The sequence below is a fragment of the Rosa chinensis genome, chromosome 5 (genome assembly GCF_002994745.2).
Source record: "Rosa chinensis cultivar Old Blush chromosome 5, RchiOBHm-V2, whole genome shotgun sequence".
Taxonomy (NCBI): Eukaryota; Viridiplantae; Streptophyta; class Magnoliopsida; order Rosales; family Rosaceae; genus Rosa; species Rosa chinensis.
The window spans coordinates 33,323,459-33,339,946 of NC_037092.1; the positions used below are offsets into that span (position 1 = coordinate 33,323,459).

Consider the following 16,488-nt stretch of genomic DNA (forward strand, 5'->3'; position numbering starts at 1 on the left):
ATGAAGGAGGAGTCAAGGTGGATGAAACATATTTCAAGCAAATGGTGGGCAGCTTGATGTACATCACAACTACACGACCAGATTTGATGTTCGTGGTGAGTCTCATTAGTCGGTTTATGTCAAAGCCAACTGAGTTACATTTTCAGGCTGCTAAAAGAGTTCTCAGGTACTTGAGAGGAACTATTAATTATGGCATTCTGTACAAGAAAGGTGGAGCTGAAAAACTGATGGCCTTTACAGACAGCGATTACGCCGGTGATGTGGAAAACTGAAAGAGCACCTCTGGATATGTGTTTTTGATGAATGGTGGAGCTGTTGCTTGGTCTTCGAGAAAGCAGCCTATTGTCACTCTTTCCACTACAGAAGCTGAGTTCGTAGCAGCAGCTGCTTGTGCTTGCCAAGCAGTTTGGATGAGGAGGATCTTGAAAGAGATGGGGTATTCACAAGAAGGTTGTACAACGATAATGTGTGATAATAGCTCTGCTATCAAGCTGTCTAAAAATCCAGTCATGCACGGTCGGAGTAAGCACATCGATGTGCGGTTTCACTTCCTGAGAGATCTTACTAAAAAAGGAGTCATTGAAATGGTTCACTGTGGAACACGTGATCAGGTTGCAGATGTGTTGACAAAGCCGTTGAAATTGGAGGTCTTTCAAAGATTTCGTATGCAACTTGGAGTATGTGAAGTGCCTGATGTAAACTAACTGCATGACTGCAGTTAGTTTAAGGGAGGGATTGTTAAGTTAGTTGCTTGTTTTTAGGGTTATTCTGTTTCGGTTTGAATAAAGCCCTAGTCTCTAGGGTTGTAGTTAGGGTTTTTTGACTTGTTCCAGTTGCATTTACCACAAGCATTTAACCATGCTGATCGTGGGCTGTAATTTCTCTTTTCTGTTAGGGTTGTTGAATGGCTATTTAAAGGCCAGCTCTTATTTCAATAATGGAGAGATCATTCATCCAATTTTGTTTAGAGTTCATTGATTGTTATTGTTGATCAATCAGTTCTTTACAAGAAGAACCCATTGAAGGAAGTAGAGGACGAGTTGATCTAGAGGAAGGTCCGACAGATCCTAGATCCAAAATTTGTGGGATTAATTTGAAGAAGAAGAAGAAGAAATTGGGGCCGATTTTCCAGAAGGCTTGAAGTTGAAATCGAAGTTGATCGTCGCGTAAGTACTCTTTCATCGTCACTCCGTATTTTCTTAAACATCAACGTCATCCTTCCTTTTGGGGTTTCTGCAGGGTTGCAAAGTTTGGTGCCTTGGTGGGAAATATGGGCGTGCACCCCTGTCTGCTAGTTGTTTCATTCACTACGGCCTCAGATTCTTCTGCTCAAGGTAAGATTATGCTCAGACTTCTTCTGGGTTTTGAGTCATCTTTGATTATGATTATTGGGTTGAATTGGTTGCCAAATTTTCATGGAAAGTTTATTTCTTTTTTGAATCGGGATTTTGGGTTTTACTGGGTTGGATGAGTTTTTGCTGGTAGCTATGTCTTTGTATTATTTTTCAGATTGATGATTAGTTTTCAAATTTCAATTATCTTCCCTGTGATGGTATTATGATGTTCGGCAATATATAGATTGATTGTGAAGCTCTAGATTCTCACCTTGCATATATTTGAATTTGAATATTAATTCCAAGAGGTGGGCTGATCATGATCTAGATAAATCAACACCTTTGTAAACATTCACAGTAGCCGACAAGAAAAGAAGCTTGAGGAGGTGCCGACAAAGAAAAGCAAAAAAAAAATAAGAAAAGCTTGGCGGTGGTTTTCTAATCAAGTTTGAAAGCTTAGTGATGATATGCTCCCTAAGGAATCAATTCCCACTAAGTTTTCGTAATCTGTATGTGTCATATATAGGCAGTTAGTTATTCCATTCTAATGAGAAAATGTTTGATTCACCATTGCATTCCAACCTCTTTTATGCTACCTCTGTGGATGATTTGTAGAAGCCAACTTTCTGCATAGTTGTAGGCATCAAGACCCATTCTTTTATTCTCTTACTGTGGTAAGTATATGGGACTCATAGGCATCTTGTCATTGTTACTAGGTTTCAACATTCCCCATATTTTTTCATGATCAAATGCTAAGGTCATGTAACTACCAATGTTTTCTTGCATGCTAAGGTCATGTAACTACCAATGTGAAGAATAAAGTGAACAATTGCATTGTCTTTGTAGTTATAATCTAATCAAACAAAGGCACTTAAGTGATCAGATTGAATCTTTTGTAGGTATAATGGTGCAGAAGGCCTCCACACGAAAGTGATCAAGTTTGTCAGGGACAAAGACTGCGCTGTATGTGGCCCAGGTGTGCTTATTGAGCTGGACACCTCAGTTACTTTGCAAAAGGTATTTTCAGTTTCCTATGGTTTTATTAGATTTCTGTGAATCATGAATAGTAAGTGAAGAAAGTTCTTGATTAAGAGTACTTACTGGTATAGATAGAGTCTTCTATAAATGATGCTAGAGTCTGTGTTGTAGTGTTCCTAAGATCAATTGAAGTGTTTGCTTGTCTAATCCTTGTTTAATTGAACTTGTGTATTAACAGTTCATTGAGCTACTTGAAGAACACCCTAAATTGCTGTGGCTTATTCTAAAAAAAATAAAAATAAAGGCTATAAGACAAAATGGCAAGGTGGAGTGCAGTAATACCAAAAGCTTTGAAATAATTATCATGTACCTACATGTGCCAGAACGAGCATAATTAGCTATAATGAGCCACGCTCATGGTACCGCCAGAGGTATCGACTCCCGCCAAGGGGGTAACCTGCGAAGGCACGGCCAGGCGGGCTACCGCTCGAGCCCTGGATCGCCCCCAGATCTCCGCTGACACGCCGCTATGCGCCGCATCAAGATGGCATCAGAAGCTCCAGACGCTGGGAATCGAAGCACATTAGTCCCACATCGGAAACAAGAAGAAGATCAACCTCTTCCTCACCTATAAAAGGTTCTCTCCTCTCTCCTCATTAATTACGCAATTACTACTTATTTATTGTTATATTGCCCATATACAGTGACTGACTTAGGCATCAGAGAAGTGAAGACCGCCCAACGCGGTCTCCCTCTGACGCCCTGTCTCTCGTGTTACAGTAAACAGAAGTCATCTAATCCTCGAAGTAGTGGTCCGCCCACCGGATCCGCGTTAAACAAAGAGTCGGCTACCGCCGGACTTGAGCATCAACAGAGGATTACAGGAATACAATTGACTTACGTCTCTATTATCTACCACACACAGAAAAGGTAAGTACTAACTACGATATAATTACAATATATTCTGTTCCTAATGTTAAGCTATGACTCACGCTAACACTCCCCCTCAAGTTGGCGCATACACATCAACCATGCCCAACTTGCTTAGTGAGTCATAAACACCTTCCTGGAAACTCCTTTGGTAAGTATATCTACAAGTTGCTCTTCAGTTGGAACAAAAGGAAAGCTAATAATTTTGGCATCTACCTTCTCCTTTATAAAGTAACGATCAACCTCCGCATGCTTAGTACGATCATGTTGTATTGGATTCTGTGATATGTCAATGGCTGCCTTGTTGTCACAATACAACTGGATAGTACTTTTGAGTTTGAATCCCAGATCACGTAACAGATTCCTCAGCCACAACAATTCACACACTCCGTGAGCCATACCTATATACTCAGCCTCAGCACTAGATCGTGCCACAACTTTTGGTTTCTTACTTTTCCATGTAACCAAATTACCTCCCACAAAGGTAAAGTAACCTGATGTCGACCTTCTGTCTGTAATATTTCCAGCCCAATCTGCATCTGTAAAGCCACAAACCTCAAGGATGTTGTTGTGTTTAGAAAACAGTACTCCCCTTCCTGGAGCTGACTTCAGATACTTTAAAATTCTCATAACAGCATCCATGTGACTCTCACTCGGGTTATGCATGAACTGACTCACCACACTCACTGCATATGCAACATCTGGTCTAATATGAGCCAAATAAATCAAGCGCCCAACTAACCTCTGATAGCGAGGTCGATCAGTAGGTACCTGATCTGGATACTCGGCCAAACAATGATTATGCTCAATAGGAGTATCAATAGGTCTGCAATCCAACAAACCTGTCTCTGTTAGCAAGTCAAGAACGTACTTCCTCTGGCACAAGTAGATCCCTTCTCTCCCCCTGGCTACCTCAATTCCTAAGAAGTACTTAAGTTCACCCAAGTCCTTCATCTCAAATTCAGAGGCTAGCTGTCTCTGTAGTCTATCCACCTCAACAGTATCATTGCCGGTGATTACCATATCATCCACATAAATAATTAGAGCTGTTACCTTCCCTTATTGATGCTTGAGGAACAAGGTATGATCTGAGTTGCTCTGTTTGTAACCAACCTTCCGCATGAACTGTGAAAATCTCCCAAACCAAGCATGAGGCGACTGTTTGAGACCATACAAAGACTTTCTCAATTTGCATACAAAATCACCAGGAGAAGCAACTACATACCTAGGTGGAAGGCTCATGTAAACTTCCTCAGCTAACTCACCATGAAGAAATGCATTCTTGACATGAAACTGTCGGAGCGGCTAGTTTAAACTAGCAGCAAACGAGAGCAGAACCCGAATAGTGTTCATCTTGGCAACAGGAGCAAACGTTTCATCGTAGTCTATACCATACGTCTGAGTAAACCCCATTGCTACAAGGCGTGCTTTGTACCGATTCACTGATCCATCTGCATTATGTTTCACGGTAAACACCCAACGATAACCTACAGCCTTCTTGTCTTGTGGTGGAGGCACAAGTTGCCAAGTATTGTTCTTCTGCAACGCCTCCATCTCTTCCTCCATTGCCTTCCTCCACTTTGGATCCCCCAATGCATCCTGCACTCTGTTAGGTACTGATACAGCAGATATTTGATTCACAAATGATTCATATGACTTAGACAACCTCCTAGTGGACATATAATTGGCTACTGGGTATTTTGATTTGGCAGTAAGAGTAGGTTCATATCTTTTGGCTGATTGACCTCGAGTGGTCCTATTTGGTAACACATATTGCTCAACATTAGACTCACTACTGCTAGTACCAGTGGGTGGACATACCTCAAATGGGTGATCTTTAGTACCAGGAAGTTGTGGGTCAGGGGTAGAAGTGATGGAAGGAGGGGCAGTTGCATCTTCAACTTCATTTTCAGTAGTTTCAGTGATTGAAACTGGTGTCTGGATGTCTGCAGCTTCTGCTTCTAGAGGTGACGAGCTGATGGTCTCAACTGGATCCGTCAAAATACCTCCTGCCTGTGTGACTTCTTCTCCTCCTTCTGATTCCTCCCCCTCTCCATGATACAGCTCTTCAAAAAATGAATTCTCCCCCTGAAGAGATGTATCTGAAGAGGAAAAATAACTCATGTCTTCAAAGAAAGTAACATCCATAGTGACATAGTACTTTCTGATAACCTCCGTAGCCAACAAACACACACTTAAGTGCCCGGGCATCCAACTTAGACCTCTGGTTTTTAGAACATGGACAAAAGCAACATAACCAAAGACACGAGCTGGAAGGTTATGAAATGAAGGTAAGGAGACATGAGATGCAAGAACCTCAAAGGGAATTTTTCCCTGAAGGACACTAGATGGAAGACGATTGATAAGATGGGAGGAAGCATATACAGCATCACCCCAAAGATACTTAGGCATATGAGCACTGAAAAGAAGGGCACGAGCCATATCAAGTAAATGACGGTTTTTCCTTTCGGACACTCCATTTTGTTCTGGTGTTTGTAGACATGTAGTTTGGTGAACAATCCCATGGGTTTTAAAAAACTCTTGGAAAACATGATTAACATATTCTCCCCCATTGTCCGAACGAAGAACTTTAATGGTGCTATGGTATTGGGTTTGAACAAGAGTGCGAAAGGTTTGAAAAGCTGGAAATACTTCATCTTTGGTTTTAAGAAGAGCAACCCATGACAATCTCGTACAATCATCAATAAACAACACAAAATATCTCATACCCGATACAGTAGGCTCTCTAGAAGGTCCCCAAATATCAGAATGAATCAACTCAAAATGAATAACACTCTTATTAGAAATACTAGGAGAATAAGTAGCACGATGACTTTTGGCCAAAACACATGTTTCACAATGTAAGACAGACTCATCCACACCAATAAACAAAGTAGGCATGGTTTTTCTCATGAGACTAAAAGAGGGATGCCCTAAATGATGATGCCATAACCAAATTTCACTTAAATTATCAGAACTCGAAGTCAAAGCGGCGCAGGACTGTGCACCTGGTTTCTCCCCTGCGTATGTCTGATCTAGATGGAACAACCTGCCCCTCAGATACCCCCGACCAATTACCTCCCTGGTGAGAAGATCCTGAAAAATCACATACATAGGATAAAAGGTTACGGAGCATTGAGACTCAGTATTCAACTGAGGAACTAATATCAGAAGATGAGACAAGTCAGGCACATATAAGACATTATGAAGTTCTAAAGTAGGAGTAATACGAACTGACCCTGACCCTAACACAGGAAAAGCCTCACCATTGGCATTGGTTACATAGGACACTGGTGGGGAAGACAATTCAGTAAAATATGATTTATCATAAGTCATATGATCGGAGGCACCAGAATCAATAATCCATGTATCAGAACCAACAAAGTTAGAAACCTTTAAAACCATACCAATCTTACCACGACCAGCTATAGAGGCTGTAGGATGATAACCCTTCTTTTTAGGGTATCCGTTCAGTTTCCAGCCTTGTGGGACAGAAACCTCAACCTTCTGGACCTCATGGATCTTGGAACTCTGACCGTCATTGTCACCACCACCCATTGCAATAATACAATTGCAAAAAAACACACAAATCCCAAAGTATGCAGCGGAAATAAGAAGAACAGAAGGCTCCAAAAATAATAACAGATTTTTTTTTTGAGACCTGTGGGAGTTGACTGGGCTGATGGGTTGACCGAGTTAGGCTGACTCAGTTGACCGAGCTGAGGTGTGTTGACTAGGCTGACCAAATTGACCGATTGGACGGCGCACTGAAGAGACCAGGCTGAGTGCGACCCCAAGGATGAGGACGGTGAAGCAACGCGAGAGATGGAGCGACGCGATCCGAAGGATGAGGACGGCAATCTTCACAGATGAAGCCGACGATCTGGGTGCTTTGCGGTGTCGCCGGGAACTGACGAACCCTGTTCTGAAAAGATGACGGCGATCGGACGGGACCTCTAACTGGTGCGGCGCACGTTGTGTATGCCCCGCCTTGACTGCAGAAGACGTCGACGCCGATCTGGACAGCAAGAGAGGGACGATTCTGGGCTGGTAACCAAGAACGACGCCGGGCTGGATCAAGAGAGGATGGCGCCGATCTGGATTGATGAGAGGAGCGGGGGCGGTCTCGAGCAGAAGACGAAGCCGACTCGGCAAGAGGAGCGACAACGGTCTTGAAGACGAGGCCGACTGGATTAAAGGAGCAATGACGGCCTTGGGCTGAAGGCGAAGCCAATAGTCACTGAAGTGAAGTTGACGGAGAAGAAGGATGACGTCTTCCAATAGTTGGAGAACGACGTCGTCTAACCCACAGAAGGTTCCAAGTCAACTGTCTTCCTCGTATTGAGAGAAGACTGAAGAAGAAGAAAAAAAAGACAAAGTCCTTTGCGGATCTTTGCTCTGATACCAAGTCAAATAGAACAAGGTTGAGAGAATGAATTTTCTGATAATCTTATTCATCTCACAGTGGAGGTATATAAAGAGGATTACAGGAATACAATTGACTTACGTCTCTATTATCTACCACACACAGAAAAGGTAAGTACTAACTACGATATAATTATAATATATTCTATTCCTAATGTTAAGCTATGACTCACGCTAACACTGAATCCATTGCAACAGAGCCAAGCTGTTTTCTCGAATTTCTTTGGACACCAAAACGCTCTGGTCCCAGATATTGTGGCTTCCAATCTATTTTGGATACCTCAATCGATTTTGGCACCAATTTGATTTGGGCACCCCTACATCATCAATGTCACCGACGTGCGCTGATAACCAACTCGAGAGGTCGGCAACAGCGAAACCACCTTATTTTATATTTTTTTCAAAGTGATGCGGGAGCCAAGTTCATATTTTATTCAAGAAGTTTTTTCAGTTACTAAACACTATATAATTAAGAGGTCTGTTCTTCAGGGTGTAAGAAATGCAATTCACATATACAATTTCAGGTTATTGTCTTTTGAATCTCTTCATGCCTTGATGTTTGATGTATTAACTGTCATAACTCGTGTCTTTTAGAATTCTTAGATGCATTAATTTGGTTCTTTGAATGATTCACGTATCAATGGCTCTATGAAAAGAGCCAAGTTGTTAGCTTTGAAAGATAAGTTGCTTGTGAAATTTCTTGATGGTTTCTTCTTGTGTGTGAAGCATTGGTTGACTTGGAGTGATTCCAAGGCACCTTTGGTGTGTTGTGGAAAGTTTCTGATTTCTCACTGATTACTACCGCTGTGAAGCTGGTAGTTACTATCCTTTCCTTATGATTTATTCCTTTTTTTACTACATCTTATCTGTGTACTTTATTGATAGAGGGTCTAAGCTTGTCCTTTAAGGCACAAGGCATTTAATTCTTGAGTTGAGGCTAATTTGTCGTGCTTGATATATGCATTGATGACATTATGACAAATAACATTCATACTTCACATTAGTCTTTTGTTTTTTCCCCTAATGTCATCTTGTGTACAAGGCTATGTGGCTTGCTTGGTGCCCTCATGTTTCAAACTGGTGTAGCTGCAACATATCATAATTAATGTAAGTTTCTTCACTGGCCTATAGAACTATGGATTTGTTCTTTTCATTTTTTAATAAACTTGTACAAAATATTTTGTTTTATGTTGCCATTTCCTTCATATACTGGGAGCTTCAAACCAAAAGGGATTTTATATTGCTAGTTGGGCGGAATTTATGCAACTTTTGTTAATAAAATTGATAAAATGTAGTTTAGTTGATAAAATTGCCCACTATAATTGTAGTTATATAGTGAAAGGAGAATATCAATTGGCAAGCTTTGTGGTTCTTAAACATTTTGTCTATAGGTGGACTCGTAATCTCCACTCTGTATTTGAATTGATGAAATGATCGACTGTAAATTAAATACATGATTAAGTATAGTACTAGTGTGAAAGGGGCATGATATGCAAGCTTTGTGGCTCTTCAAGCAGGTTGTTCATAGGGAATTGAGCAGGGCATGGTGACACCATCTCTTTTAGTCCAAGTGACGGAAATGAAAAGCATAGACATGGGTTTGCAAAGAAATTTGGACCTCTGTTGTCTGGGACAGCATATTGCATTTCATCGTGCAGCATGATATTGCTGAATAAAGTTGTTCTATCGAGTTACAACTTCAATGCAGGAGTTTCATTTATGTTTTATCAAGTATGTCACCTACTTTACCGCTCACTTAGTTCCTTTTCAACCACATTGAATCATGTGACATCTGTCTTATTATGAGTTTTATGATTAAAGTACCATCTTTGTTACGCGTCCTTCTGTTGTGTGTATTTTCTAGGTAGGCTGATAGTTTAGCGTTATCTCTTTTTTGATGATCATTATGCAAATCCACAAAGTTAGCCAACCACAATGGAATCAGATTCCATATGATTTCTACAGAATTTGGTAAGTAATGTAATTGTTGTATTCTTGGGCTTCTTTAGAGTTGTTACTGTGGAAAAACTCAGGCATGTATTGGTAAGTGGTGTGCTTCATTGTTTGCATTTTAGGTTATCTTTTTCATTTGGAGCTTATTATCTATTCATGCCTGGAAATAAAAAGAAATAGAAGATGACAAATTCTGAAGAGAATATTGCTAATAAGATCCACAGTATATGTTCATTTGATTTGTGCATTAATATTCCTTATTTTGTGCATATTGTAGATCCTGATTTCCTATTTTATGAAGACATCGCATCATGAAGAGTATCTCTGTGTCAAGGTAAGGGCTTTTTGGTTCAGAAATACCAATGGAATGAAGGCTTTAAATAACAAACAGCTAATGTCCAAGTGGGCTGATGAAATGTCTAGCTAGTTACGAAAACTTTATTTTCTAATACTCATGCTTCACCCTGATCTGATTTTGCATTAATCCCCAAAACGTTAGAACCCAGATGCATTTAGTTAATATGACCATATATACAAAGATTGGTAGTGAGGTCCAGCATGATTGATCTGCTTGCTAGTATAGGGTCATTTTGGTGATGTCTATACTTTATAGTTCTTATTGTAATTTATTTTCTTGCTGCAGATCTCATATCAAGGCATCGGAATTGGTAGATATTTGTGTTTTCAATTTTGCTTGGCAGAAAGAATAATTGGATTTAGGAAATGACTGTTGATATGCCTTTGTTTAGGTGCGATGTTGGGAGATACAACAGAGTGGAGGAAATGTTGAACACTGGAATAGTGCCAAAGTAACCCTATGCAATCATTGGGAGATCAAGCTTGGAACACCCAGCAAATTGTTTTCTTATTTATCATCATGTAAATCTTATGAAACTTGAAAGCTTGTTAAGCTAATGAAATAGATTAATGCTTTATGAAATTGTCTTTGTTGGATCTATTTGAGTTTAGTTTATGTATCAAAGTTACTTTTAGTAAAATATCAGTCACTTTCATACCGCTTTCAATTAAGTAAAAACAATTGTCCAAGGTAGTTAAACACAACTAAATGGATAAAAACTGTTGTTGGAGCCATTTCAGCATAACAAGACTACATCAAAACCATTGTCCAATAAAAACTCAAACAATAGATTTTTAAGAAACATGAAGTATCAAATACAAACAGACAATGCTTTCTTCAATTTTCTGTTGTCTTGTTTAAATCCAGGCAATAGAAAATAGCTAGTCATCTAATGTAGAAGCTTCATTCAGACAACAGTTTATTTACAAGCCAATGTTTTCTGATTGTTCTTCACAAGTTTCTCTCTTCTAGCATCTGTTGTCTGAAATTGATTTGCACAAGAGTTAAGATACTCATCGCTGTTGTTCTTTCTGGTGTATATGTTCAGACAATAGTCATGTAAGTCGTTGCTATTGTGCAAAATTTCCTCAGACGACAGTTACCTCCTATTGTCTGATTAACACATCAGACGGCATTGAGATAGACAACATCAACGTGCCTTATCAGACGACAGTGAAAAACTGTCGTCTGATTCATTTTTTGGTGTAGTGCATTATGATCATTCCACAACTTTTTGGCTGGTCCTTGACATTTTTATATGTTGCAGGGCATTCCGGAGCAGCAAGGTGATAAAACCTGTGGGTTTTGGATTATGCATTACATGAAGGACATAGTGGAGGACAAGAACCAAGAGTGGAGTGCTAAGGTAATATATGCTAATGTATTTCAGTTCTTCAAAATGGCTTACATTCCAACTAATATTAACTTTCATATTTTCTGTTCTTGCAGTGGGACAGCAAGGGAAGTAACATGTACACACAAAATGATATTGATAAGGTTCAGGCCGAGTGGGCACAATATGTTGCCCAATTTCAAGAAAGCTAGTGCCTAACTCTTTTATATATATATATATATATATATATATATATATATATATCTTCTTTTGGACATGCATCACCTATATAACCCAGTTTAGGAAGCTATAGGTACTAGTTTTTTGCTTTACATGCTCGATACTGTGATGTTTGCTGCGTTGCCTTTATCGATCATGTCTTTTGTTTCATGGATGGGGTTGTATTGAATTGATGCATAGTAGGTTGTGTAATATATTGAATGATTTTCCAGTTTGATGAAATGACATTTTCTGGATTTCCAGATTACCTAATGAACAATACAGAATGATTTTTCAGATTTGATTCGATTTTCAGATTACCTAATAAACAGTAATTGTGTCATCTGAACAACCATCCAACAACCCACTCAAAGCCAAAAGTGTGTTGTTGGATCAAACAGAAAACAATAGAAATGGGAAAATTCTATTGTTGTATATCAACTCAGACGACAAAAAGTTGTAGTTTCAATATCACCATGTAGACAGATATATGAGAAATTATGTTGTCCATTCAATTAAACAAGATTTTGAGTTGCAACTTTTCACATTGGTAGATGGAGCTCGTCTATATGAGCCTGTGGTTTCAAAGGGCACAAAAATCGGATTTGAGAAAGAATTATTACGGCCAAATTTGCGAAAAAGATATTTTGGTAAATGACTATAAAAGAAGATTAAGTGCATTGACCGAGACCGAAACGACGACAAACGAGACCGATTATTTCATATCATGTCTATTACTATGCTATGAATACGTGGATGAAGTCAGATTTACCATCAGACTTTTTTTATTTATCAGCTCGCACGAAATGTTTATATGTCTACTAGTGTTGTCTACCATATTCATTGGTTATGTAGAAATGTATACCTATCAAAACCAACAAGTTAAAAAATCAATACATTGGATAACCGACCGGTGGATATAAAGAATGGGATAAGATATGCCTTGGTAAAAATATAAGCCGATTTCATCTTCGTATTGACCTCGATCCACATGGTCAATTGTAATGGCGTTATTACCTTTACAACTAAAATACCAGTAGTCAATCTATCACAAATCCTACCAAGGACAAGGTTCACCCCTAACCTCTCATGGGAACAATATACGTTTACCTGGGTAGAAAATTTGGGAGGAGAAAAATCATTGCAGTTATGTTACCCTTAGAAACAAAGTAACTTAAAATGATATAAACGTCGAAATCAATTAAAAATATAAATGAAATGTATATGATTTAATTTCAATTAACTAAAAAATTATAAATCTTATTAAGAAATGTAGTTTATTAAAGGGCTAAATACAAATTACTACCCTGTGGTTTAGGTTCAAATCAATTCAGTCCCTGAACTCCTAATTTCATCAAAAACACCCCTGCACTTTCAATTTTGATCTAATAGGTCCAATTTGTTAGTTTTCCGACAATTGAGTTATTTAACATGTTAACGTGGCTCATAAATGACCTATGTTTTATGATGTGGTGTCAAGGTGGTCTGCATAGTCAATTTAGAAGTGAGTCCTACTATTAAAAATAAATAGTTTTTCAACAAATAATCCAACTATAACTTGAACCCATAACAGAATATTAACGAATTGGACCTATTAGATCAAAATTGAAAGTGTAGGGGTGTTTTTGATGAAATCAGCAGTTCAGGGATTGAATTGATTTTGGACCTAAACCACAGGGTACTAACTAGTATTTAGCCCTTTATTAAAATTAAAACTGACAAATTAAATAAATCATATGATAGCAAAATATCACAAACATATAATAATCTTTGATTATAAAACTAAATACATACTTTGTCAAATTAAATATATCTTCCATATCAATGTATCATATTCATACATATTAAAATAAATGACTACATAATTATATATATAACACTAGCATTTCGGTAAATTCAGTATTTACCAAAACTAAACTAAGTTTTTCAGTATTTTTCGATTTCGGTTACCAAGATTCGGTTTACCAAACCTCAAATATTCAGTCGGTTCGGTATTTACCAAACCAAATGGCAGCCCTAACCAAAACCCGAGCTCGATCGCGCTTCTCTCTCTCAAACACTCTTTATTTCATTCGAGCTCACTAGCCATCTATCTCTCCCACTCTCCCTCTCCGCTTTCTCTCTCTTCCATTCATCAACAAAGCTACCTCTCTCTTCTCACAGCTCCCCATCTTTCTCCTCCGCCTTTACAAAAATCAGAGAAAGTGGGAAGAAGAAAAAAATATAGCGCCAATTCATAGACGATGATTGAGAAATCGAAACCCAAATTTCTCTTACTCTCTATCTCCGCCACCCCCTTCTGCAAAACCTTAGCTTTCTCATGACACCCCCCCTCCAAAATCAATTTACGTTTCAGATGAAAGGGTCAATACAGAAGCCCACCGAACTAGTTGTAGATCTCTACTCCCGATGTAAGTAAATCTTTGAACCCTAGATTTCTGACGTGGTTTTGTAATTTGGGGGTGTTTAATTGGGAGACCCAGAATTTCATATTGAAGACTAGGTAGAACATGATCTTGGCTTTGCACTCTTTCCAAGTCGAATTGGAGATGGACTTGAAGACGGAAAACAGTTTGGAGATGGAGTCATGCCTGGGTCTTCAACTAGGAGGAAATTCTCAACATTTGAAGCTTGAAATTTGCCGTATTACTTCTCTTTGTGAGAAATTGTGTAAAGACCATTTCCTTGCTTTCGTTTCTGGTTGTATAAATCAAAAGGCCAGGTATTGACACCCTTTAAAGAGAGTGGAGCTTTATGCATCGAATAGCCATTCAATTCAAAGACTGACATTTTGCAGGTGAGGCCAAAATCTGTTTTTCCACCCAATTGATTTGAATTGATAAACTTTGTGAACATTGCAGTGACTTTTCTCGCTCTGCTCACAATCCCAGTACAAAATTTTTGTCTTGTGCATAATTTGATTAAAATATCTCCTTGGTCTGCAACGCCACTAGAACATTCATTCTTCCTCTCTTTTTTTTTTTCCTTTTTTTTTTGCTTTGTATTTCGTTAACTTATGCAATCATCTTGATCTCATTTTTTTTAATATAGAGCCTCCGCCAAATTATCAAAGTGAGGGAAGAGAACAAAGCTTAATTAAACTTTAGCACCTGGACAATTTTGGTTTCAATATATGCTTTGACAATCAAGTGTAGAGGTGGCAAACGGGCCACTAAGCACGAGCACGGCACACTTAAAAGTGGCCCGGCACGGCCCAAGCCCGTTAGTGGCCCAGCACGACCTAGCACGTTAGAATAACGGGTCGGGATGGGCCTAAGAATATTGGCCCATTGGCCCAGCCCGGCCCGAACACAATATATTGTAGGCCGGCCCGTTACAAACACAAAATTTCATTTTGTTTTTAAAAATATTAAAAAACTACAATGATGAGATTTGAATATGAATATGAGACATTTTTATTTAAAATCTCATGACAATTCCACCAATGCTTTCTTTTATATTGTCAAAATAATGAAATAAAACATTATATCTTTGTTTTGACATAAGTATTTTTTTCTAAATATTAAATATATGTTTATTAATAAAGACTAATCTCATAATAATACAACTATAGAATGAAGGAAAGAATAATAGATATTAAATCTTCATTATATTAATAAAGATTAATCTCACAATAATATACTAAAAACAATATATTTTGAGTTTTTTTTTTTTTCTTATAGTGGAATATAAAAAATTATTAGAAATCAAATCTTAAAAAGCTAAGATTAAGAAAATCGTTGTAGAACTTAATTTACTTTAATTAGAAAAGAAAATGATTATGGCTTATGTTTTCCCTTCCTTATGTTTGCCCGGCCCGTTTGCCACCTCTAATCAAGTGTGACCAATGACTTATGTTTTGGTGCAAAGTGTTTTGGAGGTGAGTAAAACCTCCAAATATCATAGTCCACTGATTATGGCTTATGTTTTCCCTTCCTTGTCTTGAATTTTCTGTTTATTGGTTTGCTTTTTTATGTATTTATTGTAAGTATCTTTTATGTTCTGTTGATAAGAACTCCAATCATAGGAAAGCCTTGTCATTTGTATGAAACTTGGTGTTTAGATTTATAGGAATATCACTGAGGCTAAGGGAAGCTTGTTTTGTTGGTATGGAATCATATATGATTTTTGGTAATCTCATTGAAAGGCTATTTGAAAGAAATGTGGGCAGGAAGAGTCAAACAAGTTTCTATTGTAGAACTAACCATTTTTTTTTTCCAATGACAAATTTAATTTGTAGCTACAACTACGTGTTGAACGCCTCACCAGTCTTGCAAAAACTGGACCTGTTCGGCGATCCAAAGTTCAGGTATTTATTTCATGTAGTCTTTGAATGTCATTGTGTTATGTATTTGTTTAGGTGATGCTTGTGTTTTTTATTCATGCGTTACACGTTATGGTCGCATGATATGAGTGTTGAGCTGGTAGATAGCAATCCCTACAGTAGGCTTATGGAACTTCAGAGGATGGGCATGTGAACTGTATTATCAAAAATTCATTAAACTAGGAATCATGTTTCTTGATTTGATTGTCAATTTATTTGGAGTGAATTTGCTACCTATTTACAGCTGAGTCTTCTTCGTATTTTCATACATGTCCGTTTATTTTAATCTTTCTGTGCGTTTAGTAGTATTAAAAGGCTTGCTCAGTGAATTTTATCAAATGTGTTTGGCTCCAAAACCAGTTGGCATGCAAATTGTCTCTTTTGAGCGTGTGCGCAGGCGTGCCAGCACCGTAGGGTGCAGTCGTCGGGGGGAGTCCCTTGACTTGACTTCTTCTTCAAGCGTTGTGGACGAGTAGAGCACCAACCTCGCCACAAGGTTCTTCTCTAGCCTTCCGAGAAAGGACTTCTTGCCTTACGGATAAGGACTTTGGATGTGATCTCTTCGCGTCACCGAATTGATACTCAACGTTGTAGGCTGAGTAGAGCAATCACTGGGAAGTTTGGAGAAAGCACG

General features: G+C 38.5%; 1 protein-coding gene across 12 annotated transcripts; it reads left to right on the plus strand.

Annotated features, from left to right (window-relative positions):
- The first annotated feature begins 953 nt into the window (after positions 1–953).
- Positions 954–11,751, plus strand: LOC112166918. Of its 12 annotated transcripts, none has more exons than XR_005810916.1 (9): positions 954–1,334; positions 2,234–2,351; positions 2,551–2,949; positions 3,093–3,242; positions 9,196–9,398; positions 9,532–9,638; positions 9,898–9,954; positions 10,264–10,288; positions 10,370–10,560. XR_005810916.1 is itself a non-coding variant. In XM_040519708.1 (5 exons), exons 2-5 carry the CDS (start codon positions 8,167–8,169, stop codon positions 10,517–10,519), a joined length of 423 nt encoding a protein of 140 aa, XP_040375642.1. In that variant the 5' UTR covers positions 6,559–7,778; positions 7,866–8,166; the 3' UTR covers positions 10,520–10,637. The 12 variants fall into 12 exon arrangements, 3 of the variants coding, with proteins under 3 accessions (XP_040375642.1, XP_040375640.1, XP_040375641.1); XR_005810914.1 differs by lacking the exon at positions 9,532–9,638 and having other exon boundaries at positions 954–1,166; positions 1,240–1,334; XR_005810913.1 differs by lacking the exon at positions 9,532–9,638.
- Positions 11,752–16,488: the final 4,737 nt, after the last annotated feature.